Here is a 12817-nt window from a genome sequence, read left to right on the forward strand (position 1 = left end):
GAGAGAAGGCTGGCCAAAAGAAAACTGGGCGAGAATGTTGGCTCCGTTTCTCACAGGAGAAGCGCAACGAGCATATTTTTCACTAGAGACACCTAAAAATGAAGATTACAAAGCGTTAAAAAAGGAAATATTAGCCAGAATGGGGCTATCCACAATCAGCGCAGCCCAACAGTTTTCCCAGTGGTCTTACGACGAGAAGCAACCAGTGAGAACTCAAGCAGCTCAACTTTCTCGCCTGGGAAGGCTATGGTTATTGGGAGGAGATCCCTCGGCGGTCCAGGTCGCTGAGAAGGTGATCATCGAGAAGATGATGCGTGCGTTACCCCGACGTTTGCGAACACTCACCAGCATGCGAAATCCTGAGTCACTGGCCACCCTGGTGGAGGCGATCGAGCTGGCTGAAGCTCACATCGCCCGAGATAATGGGGAGAGAGCGGCTCTGCCACCCCGGAGGGTAAGTGCACCTTGGCGACCGGTGGAGGGCACAGCGCGACCAGGCGGCAGACCAGCGGTCCCCAGCCCGATGGACGAGCCGATGCCCACCGAGCCGACGACGCACTCGACCCCGGCCTGGACAGCAGGGTGCGCGGTTCACCGCAATATCCCTCCCGAAGCTCCCACCCATAAAGTCCAGCTAGAGGGAAAAACACAAACGGCAACTTTAGACACAGGAAGCGCCATCACTCTGGTTCACCCGAAGACTTTGAAATACCGCCAGGAAAGTAAAAGTCTTATTCCAATCACGTGTGTACACGGTGATACCCGCCACGTACCCGCCCGAAGAGTGACCATCGCGGCGAAACCAGGCAGCTGGCGCATCGAAGTCGGGGTTGTTCCAGATCTTCCTGTGCCCCTCCTACTGGGCAGAGACTGGCCGGGGTTCGATGAACTCCTCACTCACCACCACGCTCTATCGGCTCGTTCAAAGAAGAAGAACAAGTCACGGGCTCATCGGGACCGCAAACCAGCGCTGATGACCACCGAGAGCGACAGAGGGGGTGAGTCATCAATTTCTGCTAATTTATACTTTGATCTGTTTCAACAGATAACCGCAGGAGGCGATTTTGGCAGAGCACAGAGGGAAGATGAAACGCTCAAACACTGCTGGCCGCAAGTACGGATCATGGAAGGTAATGAGCGACTTCCCAGCCCTCACCCCCTCCCACATTTTATTGTGGAAAATGGTCTGCTGTACTGTGTCGCAGAGAGGCGGGGGGAAAAGAAAACACTACTGGTCGTTCCGAGGACCAAGAGGGAGACGGTCTTAGAACTGGCACATACCCACCCGATGGCTGGACATCTGGGAGCGGCCAACACGATAAAAAGGATCCGCGATCGTTTCCATTGGCCGGGGCTAGACGGGGAAGTAAAGAGGTATTGCCAGGCATGTGACATCTGCCAGAGAACGTCTCCCCAACGACCACCCCCCAGCCCTCTAATACCACTACCCATCATCGATGTGCCCTTCACCCGAATTGGTATGGACTTGGTAGGGCCTTTGCCGAAGTCGGCCCGGGGACATGAGCACATCCTTGTTATCCTCGATTATGCCACCAGATACCCTGAAGCGATTCCCCTGAGGAAAGCCACGTCATCGGCCATCGCGAAGGAGCTGTTTCTGCTATGCAGTCGAGTGGGAATCCCAACGGAGATACTGACCGACCAGGGCACCCCCTTCATGTCCCGGTTGATGGCAGACCTCTGTCACCTACTCAAGGTAAAACAGCTAAAAACCTCTGTATATCATCCACAGACGGACGGCCTTGTCGAGCGCTTTAACAAGACTCTGAAGCAGATGCTCCGACGGGTGGTGGCAGAGGACGGGCGCGACTGGGACCTCATGATCCCGTACGTGTTATTCGGTATCAGGGAAGTCCCCCAGGCCTCCACAGGATTTACCCCCTTCGAACTGCTGTTTGGCCGCCAACCCCGAGGCCTATTGGATGTGGCTCGTCAAGCCTGGGAACAGGAACCAGCCCCCCAGCGGTCGGTGATTGAACACGTACGGGACATGAGAGAACGCATCGACAAAATCATGCCCATCGTCAAACAACACCTGACCGAAGCCCAGCGCGCCCAGCAGAGATTGTATAACCCGCCCGCCCAACCCAGAGAGTTCCACCCAGGGGACAAGGTGATGATACTCATACCTACCACAACGTCGAAGTTCCTCGCATCCTGGAAGGGACCATACACCGTGGTAGAAAGGGTAGGGCCGGTAAATTATCGAGTCCGTCAACCGGGACGAAGACGGGAAGAACAACTTTACCACGTTAATCTTATGAAGAAGTGGGTTGCAGCTCCAGGTCATCTCGTTGCCTTCGCTGAAGAAACTCTTCCCGTTGTCCACATTGGTGAGCAACTCTCACCAAACCAGAAGGCGGAGCTGCAAGCCTTGGTTGGTCAGTTCAAGGATGTGTTCTCGGAGAAACCGGGCCGAACCTCCATCATCCAACACAACATTATCACCCCTCCTGGCACCATCGTCCGGCAAAGGCCTTATCGAGTTCCAGAGGCTCGCAGGCTGGCTATCGACGAGGAAATCCAGAAGATGAGAAGGTTAGGCATCATCGAACCATCCCGTAGCCCGTGGTCCAGCCCAATAGTGATGGTCCCCAAACCCGATGGCACCCTCCGTTTCTGCAACGACTTCAGGAAACTCAACGAGATCTCCAAGTTCGACGGATACCCCATGCCTCGGGTGGACGAGCTGCTGGATAGGCTGGGTGGAGCCCGATTTATCTCCACCATCGACCTCACCAAAGGCTACTGGCAGTTACCACTCAGTGAAGACGCCAAGGAGAAAACCGCCTTCTCCACACCCGGTGGGCACTGGCAATACCGGGTTCTTCCCTTCGGGCTCCACGGGGCCCCAGCCACATTCCAAAGAATGATGGACATCCTGCTGAGGCCCCACCAGCCATATGCAGCAGCCTACCTGGACGACCTCATCGTCCACTCTGAGTCATGGGAAGAACACCTATCCCGGTTACGGAGGGTGCTCTTAGATCTTCGACGGGCTGGGCTCACAGCTAATCCCAAGAAATGCCACCTGGGTCTAGCCGAAGCCAGATACCTCGGCTTCCACATTGGACGAGGTCTCATACAGCCACAGCAAAACAAGGTCAAGGCACTACAGGAAACTCCACAACCCACCACAAAGACCCAGGTACGTGCATTTCTGGGGTTAGCGGGCTACTATAGATGTTTCATACCTAACTTCTCATCCATAGCCAGCCCTTTGACAGACCTGACCAGAAAGGGGCAGCCGGAGAGGATAAGATGGACCAAGGAAGCCGACGACGCATTCCGAGCCCTAAAGAAGTCCCTCACGTCCTCACCGGTACTGCACGCACCTGACTTCGGCTGCCCCTTCATTCTACAGACGGATGCTTCCGACTCGGGCCTGGGCGCGGTCCTCTCCCAGGTCCACGGCGATGAAGAACATCCTATAATGTACGTGAGTCGGAAGCTGACCCCCGCAGAGACCCGCTACGCAACGGTGGAGAAGGAGGCCCTGGCGATCAAGTGGGCAATCCTGGAGCTAAGGTACTATCTCCTTGGCAGGAAATTCACTCTGGTGACCGACCACGCCCCGCTACAATGGATGGCTACAGCGAAGAACAACAACGCTCGGGTCACCAGGTGGTTCCTGTCGCTCCAGGATTTCAACTTCGACGTTCAACATCGAGCCGGGGCCTCCCACGGAAACGCAGACGGACTCTCACGGCTCTGGTCAGGATGGGCAGGTCTGTCGAAACATTCTACCCCCCCTCTCAATACACTACTCTTCCTTCGCAGGACACCGAGGACCAGGACGACGCTAAGGGGGGGGGAATGTAGCGAGCCATGTAATACCACGTCGCCCTGGGCACAAATCCACACCAGCTGGATCTCCCATCAACCTCGGATCGCTCACAGCTGGACCTCATCAGCCAGGGAGAGATATAAGCCAGCCCCACGCAGGAGGAAGTGAGCTTCATTTGACATGACTCCCTGCGCTAACGCTTGTCTCTCTCTGTCTCTCCCACAGCCGAGTCCAGCTCGTGACCGATCCAACACTCTACTTCTCACCAGCCTTCACCATCTCCCCGGAGCACTTGAGCACGCACCTTTAAGAAGAGCACTCTTTCACCCCAATATCACTTGTAAATAAAGGCACCCTCCGGGGCATTGTTTGTAACATTATCTACGGTGTTTGTGTTTTCCCTCTGCCTCGCTACAGTATATATTTATATATATGTATGTATATATATATATATATATATATATATATATATATATATATATATATGTATGTATGTATATATATATATATATGTATGTATGTATATATATATATATATATATATATATATATATATATATATATATATATATATATGTATGTATATATATATATATATATATATATATATATATATATATATATATATCAATATGTATGTATATATATATCAATATGTATGTATATATATATATATATACACACAACCCAGTCTCACGGCAGTTCGTGAAATAGTCATGAAATTTAATCTATTTATTTGTGTTCATGGGCACAAATTTCCCTTTTTTCTCGTGTCACCCTGCATGAATGTCCATCCTATGTATTTTAATAGGAAATCATTTTCATGTCTCTTGCACGACTTATTTTGCCATATGGGTACCCGATGCTGCGCTTATTGAAAATTATTTTTATTAATTATTATTATAGCCACAGGGTACCAGAAGCAGTATTTTGATTAATATTATTTTTTTACAGTGTAGAAAAAATGGCATTTAAGTTTAAAACAAAATGAGGGTTAATAAATAGTGCAAAGTTTAAATTTTTGACTGAACAATTCATTCAAAATCAAGAGATAGAGTGGGATTATCAAGCTCCATGCACCTGGTTCCGCAATTGATCCTCATGTGCTCTCCTTTATTACTACTTAAAATGTATAATTTCAAACTAGGTAAAATAAATCAGTTATTAGAAATTAGTTATTGAAACTATTAGGTTTAGAAATGTTTTTAAAAAAAAATAAAACCTTTTCTTCGTTAAACAGAAATTGGGGTAAAATAATCAGGGGGGCTAATAATTCTGATTTCAATTATATATAAAAATTTCTAAACAAATGTCTACTCTACATGGGAAATATTAACCAAATTTCTGTTTTAAAAAAAGTTTAACAAGTATGTTGAGCAGTATGCAAATCAGTTATGGTTTAATTTGACCAACAAATTGGTACAAACTCTCCAAACAATAGTCTTGATTTTTGCATGCACAGTTAAGATCCTACATGGGAACTATTGACCAACTTTCAAGAACAAATAAAAGTTTATCTGTTTCCAACAGTTTGAAAATCAGTTGTGGTTTACTGTAAATTCAAAATTGGTACAGACTTTCCAGACAAATGTCTTGAAAATGTGTCTGCACATTTGTTCCTACATTGGAGATATTCATCAAATCACAAGAAAACCTAGTTGTTTAACAAGTCGTTTTGTAAATAGATGGTGGTTTACTTTGACCCATGATGCAAAATGCTAAATTGGTGCAAACTTTCTAAACGGATGTCTTGGAAATTTGCATGCATAATGTTGACCCTACATAGAAAATATTAACCAAATAAGTTTAACAAGTGTGTCAAGCTGTTTGAAAATCAACTGTGGTTTACTTTGACTCAAAATGCAAAGTACAAAATTGGCACAGACTTTCCAAACAAATGTTTTAAAGTTTTGCATGCACATTCAAGATCCTACATTGGAAATATTGACCAATTTTCAAAAAATGAATAGTTTAACTAGTGTTTTAAACAGCTTGAAAATCAATTGTAGTTTATTGTGTCCCAAACATTGGTACAGACTTTCCAAACAAATGTCTTGAAATTTTGCATGCACTTTTATGTCCCTACATGGGAAATGTTCATCTAATTTCAAGAAAAATTTAAGTTTCAATCAAAGCTAAAGTTTTAAATTAACGGTGGTTAAAATCAGTTGTGGTTTACTTTGACCCACAAATTGGTACAGACTCTTCAATCAAATGTCTTGATTTTTTGCATGTACATTCAAGATCCTACATGCAAAATATTGACCAATTTTCAAAAAACAGCTTATAGTTTAATTCGCATTTTAAGTAGTTTGAAAATTAATTGTGGTTTCACCCACAATGCAAAATTGGTACAGACTTTTTAAACAAATGTCTTCTTCAAGCAGTATGAAACACCAGTGTGGGTCAGTTTACATCAAGTTTTTTTTAACCCACATCAGAAGTGTTTAAAGTGTGCTGGAGGAAGAGTTTATGGGAATGAAAGTGACAGAGTGTGTGTTTGGCTGTGGGACGCCCCCGCCTGCTTCAGTATAATTAATAAAGGCAGTGCCAGGGGACTCCTGCGATACTGTCCGCTATGACAGGACCTGTCTCCGGTGCACCAAAGCATTAAATGACCAACTCCTGTCAGGCTAACTTCCATCGGCTTCCCCAGAGACCACTCGCTTTTTGGGCTATTTTCTTCAGTTTCTCTACTGAAAGAGCAACACTTGCGAGTTTTGCTCCTTTTCTTTTTCTTTGGCTCCTGGTTTCTCTCTCTCTGCTCAGGTTTTTCTGTGTCTGATGGCTCTAGTTTATTTCTGCTGGATTAATTGGTCCCTGAATGAATTGAGTTGACAGGGTAATTCATCATGAGTTTACTCTGACAGAGAGGGGGAGGAGAGCACAGATATAAAGGAGGAACCATTGGGAACCGGGAGGACGGAGCTTGATAATTCCACTGCTGCTGAAGGGATTGTTCAGTCAAAGATTAAAACATTACATAATTTGTTAACCTTTTTTTCGTTAGGTTTCACATAAAAAGCAGGACTTCAGGAGTCCACTAATATCCTGCCCTCAAAAAATGACAATCCAAGCTCATTCTGAAAACGTAGTCCCGCGGATGTTTCTGGAAACTGCGATTTATGTAGCCGGAGGTACGTATGGCTGCATTTCATTTGTTAAGCAAACGCTAAGGGGCGGTGTGACGCCGTTCCTTTTCGCGCTCGCCAGCTTGCCGCTTACCTCTGTGTGGAGGGTTTTCCCGCCGCAACCAGTTTGTCCAGTTAGCTCGTCGTGGACGACGACCGGGTTCGAGTCTGGGGAAAAGCGGTTTCAGAAATCAGGTAACACAAAAACAGAATCCTAAAAATAAAGTGAACGAGTTCATACCAGGGTGAGAATGTGGTAAAATCCGAAAACATGGTAAAAATCAGTCTTTTCTTTTCTGGATGACTTTTCTAAATCGTTGCTTGGGTTTTGGTAAGCAAGCAAGTGGGTGGGTGGGTCAATGGGTAAAAGGGGTTGGGTTTAGGTAAGGGGGAGGAGGGTGAGTCGGCCGATTGGCCAGTCAATCATTTAGTCAGTCAGATGGTCAGAGCGGCCTCCGGTGGGTTTTACGCGAGAACAGCGCGGGCGCGAATGGTGCTCGCGAGAGACATTCGAGATGCGAAAAAGCACATACAGTTGAAGTCAGAATTATTAGCCCCTCTAAATTATTAGCGCCCCTGTTTATTTTTTTTCCCCAATTTCTGTTCTGTTCTGGGAAGATTGTTTCAGCACATTTCTAAGCATAATAGTGTTAATAACTCATTTCTAATAACTGATTTATTTTATCTTTGTCATGATGACAGTAAATAGTATTTTACTAGATATTTTTCAAGACACTTCTATACAGCTTAAAGTGAAATTAAAATGCTTAACTAGGTTAATAAGGTGAACTAGGCAGGTTAGGGTAATTTGTCAAGTTATTGTATAACGATGGTTTGTTCTGTAGATTATCGAAAAAAAAAGTTAGCTTAAAGGGGCTAATAATTATGTCCCAAAAATGGTTTTGAAAAAATTAATAACTGCCTTTTTTCTAGCCGAAATAAAACAAATAAGACTTTTTCCAGAAGAAAAAATATTATCAGACATACTGTGAAAATTTCATTGCTCTGTTAAAAATAATTTGGGAAATATTTAAAAAAGAAAATCAAAATCAAAATACTAATAATTCTGACTTTAACTGTACATCGGATTTGCGAAATAAAACTGCACAAAAACGTAACTCCCGGGACAAATTTTGCGGTGTCCAGAAACTGCTTTTGTTTTCAGAATGAGCCTGGGTTGCAAAAAACACTTTCTTACGAGTTTTTGTTTTGTTTTGTTTCCAGTCCAACTGTCTAAACAGTCCTAAAATCAAGATTTTTTTTGGACAAGCAAAAACATTGTCTTGTTTTCAGAGTTTTCTTGTTTTCCTGGGACGTATTTCGCAGTCTCCAGAAACGTCCATGGGACTACATTTTCAGAATGAGCCTGGGTTGAAAAATTATGTTTGCTGAGCTGAAACAACATAATTCTTGAGTTTCTGGGGGGGACAAATCAGTTGCTTTATGTTCAATCCACTTAAATTTGCAAAAGCTAAAAAAACTAACTTAATTCCTTCATGTTGCCTCAACACAAACTGATTGTGTGAAAACCAGGTTTTTTTACAGTGTGACTACAAGTACTACACTGTAAAATAGTTAATGATTTTGTTATTAAAGGTGTCTTCTGTTTATTTACGGTTATACATTGCATTATGAGACCTTGATCTGAGCTTTTGCAGAAATGCACAGTTTAACAGAGTGAAGTTTATGTTCATTTTAGTAGTTTAAAGCTATGTTTTAAGTAATAATATAAGAGAGCACATGAGGAACCGTTGGGAACTGGGAGGAAGGAGCTTGATAATCCCGCTGTTTCTCTTGCTTTTCAAGTTAGTTAGTTGACTTTATTAGTACCTGTAGGTAGATTCTTTTTGCAGCAAAGTTTGGCATTTGCTACAAACAATTTAATCACTCATATACACACCCACATACACACACAAATTATACCTAATAAACAATTACATTTTATTCAGAGCGACAATAGATGATGTGACAAAGCTATTCCTGAATCATTTTGTCCTACTAAAAAGCATCTGAAACCTTCGACCCGAAGGGAGCAGGATAAACTCCTTAGACAGAGGATGAGAGCTATAGCTATGTTCTGGATCTGTAAAAGCTGCCGACTATACAGGGATTCAATACTTAGCTGTGATTCACCAATCAACCTGCTAGACCTCCTAACCTGGCTCAGTCCATTCCTGTTTTTGAGAGATAGACTTCCAAACCATGCCACCAGAGCGAAGGATAGAATAAACTCAATAAAAGCATTATAAAAAAGCGTAAGCATTTTGGGGCCAATGTAAAAACGTGATAGTTTCCTAAGACAATATAGGCGTTGATGCCCCTTCTTACACAAGGGATTGTTCATTCAAAATTTTAAACTTACGAGTATTTGATAACCCCTTATTTTGCTTTAAAAATAACCCCTTTGTTTTGCATTGTGTTCTATTAAGTTACACTGTTAAAAGAATGCAAGGTTACACACAATTAATTCATGTTGTCCCAACACAAATAGAATAAGTCAACCCAACAAATTTAAGTCGGGTGAAGATAAAACAATTACGTTTTTTACCAAAAAAACTCCAGAATTGTGTTGTTTCAGCTCATTTTACATAAATAATTTAAACAAACAGCAAAAATATGGTTTTGACTGTAGGTTCACATAAAATGTAGGACTTCAGGACAGCATTGAGATTCAGAAAAAACAAAGAGTGCTACACTGTAAAAATATCAATAACCCTTTATTTCAATTGTCCCTATTACACTTTTGTTGACTAAAAGTTGCATTGCTACTTGCCAGTTACTTCTCATTTGAGTATTAGTAGACTGTCTGCCCAATATCTGCTGATACTGCTCCTTTAACAGACATTCAACCGACTAACTGAGGGCATGCCTTGTGTTCTCATGATTTAAAATGCTTAAAAATCATACTTGGGGTTTATTTAAATTCAAACTTTTCCACGTTATGCCAAGAGTCCTTATAAACCACTAATACCAACATGCATGTGTGTGCATGTGTTGACATTCAGCACCCCTATGACTGCCTGTCATTCTGCCCGCGGTAATCACATACGTGCATAACATTAGCTTTTAATTGCATCATGTATCACACAATAGCCATTAGGGCTAATTATTGAGTGGGGAGGGAGAAATGCTTGGCACTGGATGGACAGGGCAGCAGAGCGCTTTAATTCTCTCATATTCTCCATTTTTGCTGCACTGTTAATATAAATTTGTTACTAATTTGAATTGCAAAAACTCATTGCATGATTTCAATTTAGTAATTTTAGCTTTATTGTCTTAAGTATTTTACTTCTTACTAATATATAAAAATGTTTACTTTGCACAGTCACATTTAGTTAGACTAGGGGTGCCCAGCATATTTTAGTTCCAACCCCAGTTACACCAACACAATCTCACGGCAATTCGTAACTTTTTCATTTAGTGGCTAATTCATACGAATTCGTACGATCTAATTCGTACATTTTAGTACGATTTGCTCATCCCCCAATGACGGTTGGGTTTAGGGGTGGGGTTAGGTGCCACGCCTCCTTTTTAAAATCGTACAATTTCTTACGACTGAACTCGTACGAATTCGTACGAATTAGCCACTAAACTGCCAAAACGTAAAATACTTACGTTTTCTCGTGAGATCAGGCTGGTTACACACACCTGAACCAGCTAATCAAGCTCTTTAGGTATACAAGAAGCTTCCAAGGAGATTTGTTGAAGGAAGTTGGAGCTAAACTATGCAGAACACTGGACCTCCAAGACCGAGTTTGGACACCCCTGACACCACTGGACACTACTTTTACAATGTAGATTGTGTTAAAGCAGCTTAACATAGAAGATTATAGTAAATGTAAACTGTGTCAGTCCAGATTTCAGTTCAGTGTGGGTTAATTTTCACTGCTGAGAGTCCAAACACTGAAGAGCAAATCCATCCATGTGCAGTTCTTCAAGTCCCAAACCATTCAAGCCAGTGGTGACAATGGCGAGGAACAAACCAATTTGCGAAAGTGAAGGATAAAAACCCCAAGAGAAACCAGGATTTGTTGGGCACGACCATTTTTCCTATGGTCAAACGTCTTGTGCAGAGCTGCAGTCTAGGCACAGGAGGCTGGAGAGCGCTGGACGTCCATCGTGGAGAAGCTGCAGGCGTGAGTAGGTCACCGGCTGGTGTACATGCTGTCCCTTCAGGATCAATGCGAGGACTCGTCTATCACTGGGGTCTTACAGGAATCAGTCTCATGCTCTCCATTCCTCCATGACCACCACAGCATCTGCTCAGGATGCGGCCTGGTCCAGGATTATGGAAACCTCTGGAATAATAAAAACAGACTAACATAAGCACAGACGCTGTTCAAATTATAGTGTTATTTGAGAAATGTTTCCGGCTCCGGTTGCCCTAAATAATTCAGACTAACAATCCTTTAGAGGATCTGGATTTCAACAGCATTTGTGTTTTATGAGTATGCTAATGCAAAGAGATGTGTGTTTAGTCTAGTTTGAAACTGACAGAGTGTGTCTGCTTCCCGAACTGTTAGGAAGGCTGTTCCAGAGTTTAGGTGCCAGAAATGAGAAATTTTTATTGTATTTTAATCGTGTCCAAAAAAATAAATAAATACACAATAACACTTAATTCTTTTACATTCATTTCCCAGTCTGACACAAAAGCATGCTGGGAACTAGAAATCTACATGGTTAAGTTCATCTTAATACAACCAAACTTAGAGTTTTGAATTGAATAGAATTTAGATTTTTGAATTTTGACAGTTGAAGGCGACACGGTGGCTCAGTGGTTAGCACTGTCGCCTCACAGCAAGAAGGTCGCTGATTTGAGTGCTGGCTGGGTCAGTTGGCATATCTGTGTGGTGTTTGCATGTTCTCCCTGTGGGTGTGGGTTTCCTCCGGGTGCTCCAGTTTCCCTCACAGTCCAAACACATGCGCTATAGGTAAAATAAATAAACTAATTTGGCCGTAGTGTGTGTGTGTGTGTGAGAGAGAGAGAGAATGAGTGTATATGGGTGTTTCCCAATACTGGGTTGCAGCTGGAAGGGCATCTGCTCTGTAAAAAAAACATGCTGGATAAGTTGGCGGTTCATTCTGCTGTGGCGACCCCTGATGAGTAAAGGGACTAAGCCAAAGGAAAAGGAATTAATGAATATACAGTTGAAGTTAATAAGATAATTAGGTTAATTAGGGCAATTAGGGTTAACACAGTAAAACAATGGTTTATACTGTAGACAATTGAGAGAAAAACAAATATTGCTTAGGGGGCTAATACTATTGACCTTAAAAGGGTTTTAAAAAAATTTAAACTGCTTTCATTCTAGTTGAAATAAAATAAATAAGACTTTTTTTCTGGCTCATTTTGAGGCAGGAACCGGCGGACGTGCAAAAACTTTAACTATGAGGTAAACAAAAAACAAAACTTTCCATCCAAAGCTCCTTCACGGGACTCCACACTTGTAAACAATCGCTGTATCGGGCGCGCGCCATTTGAGCGGCTCTCGGTCCCGCCCAGACTCGACAGCGTTACCAAGCCGACCAATCACAGAGCTTGTGCTACGTGTCGTTGCGACGTGTAGTTACATTTTTTGAGAAGTGCACGTCAGGTCCACGGCCACGGCGTAGGGCTATGCGTCAACGTCGCAGCATACATGAAGTTTATTTATAAACAAATTTCGAGAGGATCACGTGCTTATGATTGTTCACAGCTGTTCCAACTTTAGCTAATGACTGATTATGCTATCAGACAATCCTTAACTCACTATAAATAACCAGACTTTTCTCATCTCAATATCTTCGTCTTGAAAACCCCCCCCCACCCAACCCTACTTTCCCTCCTTTCAAACAGGCGTCACGGTGGCCAGCGATTAGCGCTGTTGCCTCACAGCAA

The 12817-nt window shown here is 43.2% G+C and overlaps 1 protein-coding gene and 1 long non-coding RNA gene across 2 annotated transcripts in view; both read left to right on the forward strand.

The window, feature by feature from the left end:
• LOC147841580 (uncharacterized) overlaps window positions 1-4188 on the forward strand; it is a 4827-nt gene extending 639 nt beyond the window's left edge. The window contains exon 2 of the mRNA XM_087275455.1: window positions 1-4188. This exon is cut by the window's left edge and continues 286 nt beyond it. Coding sequence (XP_087131581.1) covers window positions 1-3976 — 3976 coding nt within the window. The 3' untranslated portion in view covers window positions 3977-4188.
• The window catches only part of LOC137496855 (uncharacterized), a 167440-nt gene that overhangs the window by 102264 nt on the left and 52359 nt on the right, over window positions 1-12817 (forward strand). The window lies entirely within an intron of this gene.

The sequence above is a fragment of the Danio rerio genome, chromosome 12 (assembly GCF_052040795.2).
Source record: "Danio rerio strain M-AB ecotype USA chromosome 12, GRCz13ab, whole genome shotgun sequence".
In the NCBI taxonomy this organism is placed as follows: domain Eukaryota; kingdom Metazoa; phylum Chordata; class Actinopteri; order Cypriniformes; family Danionidae; genus Danio; species Danio rerio.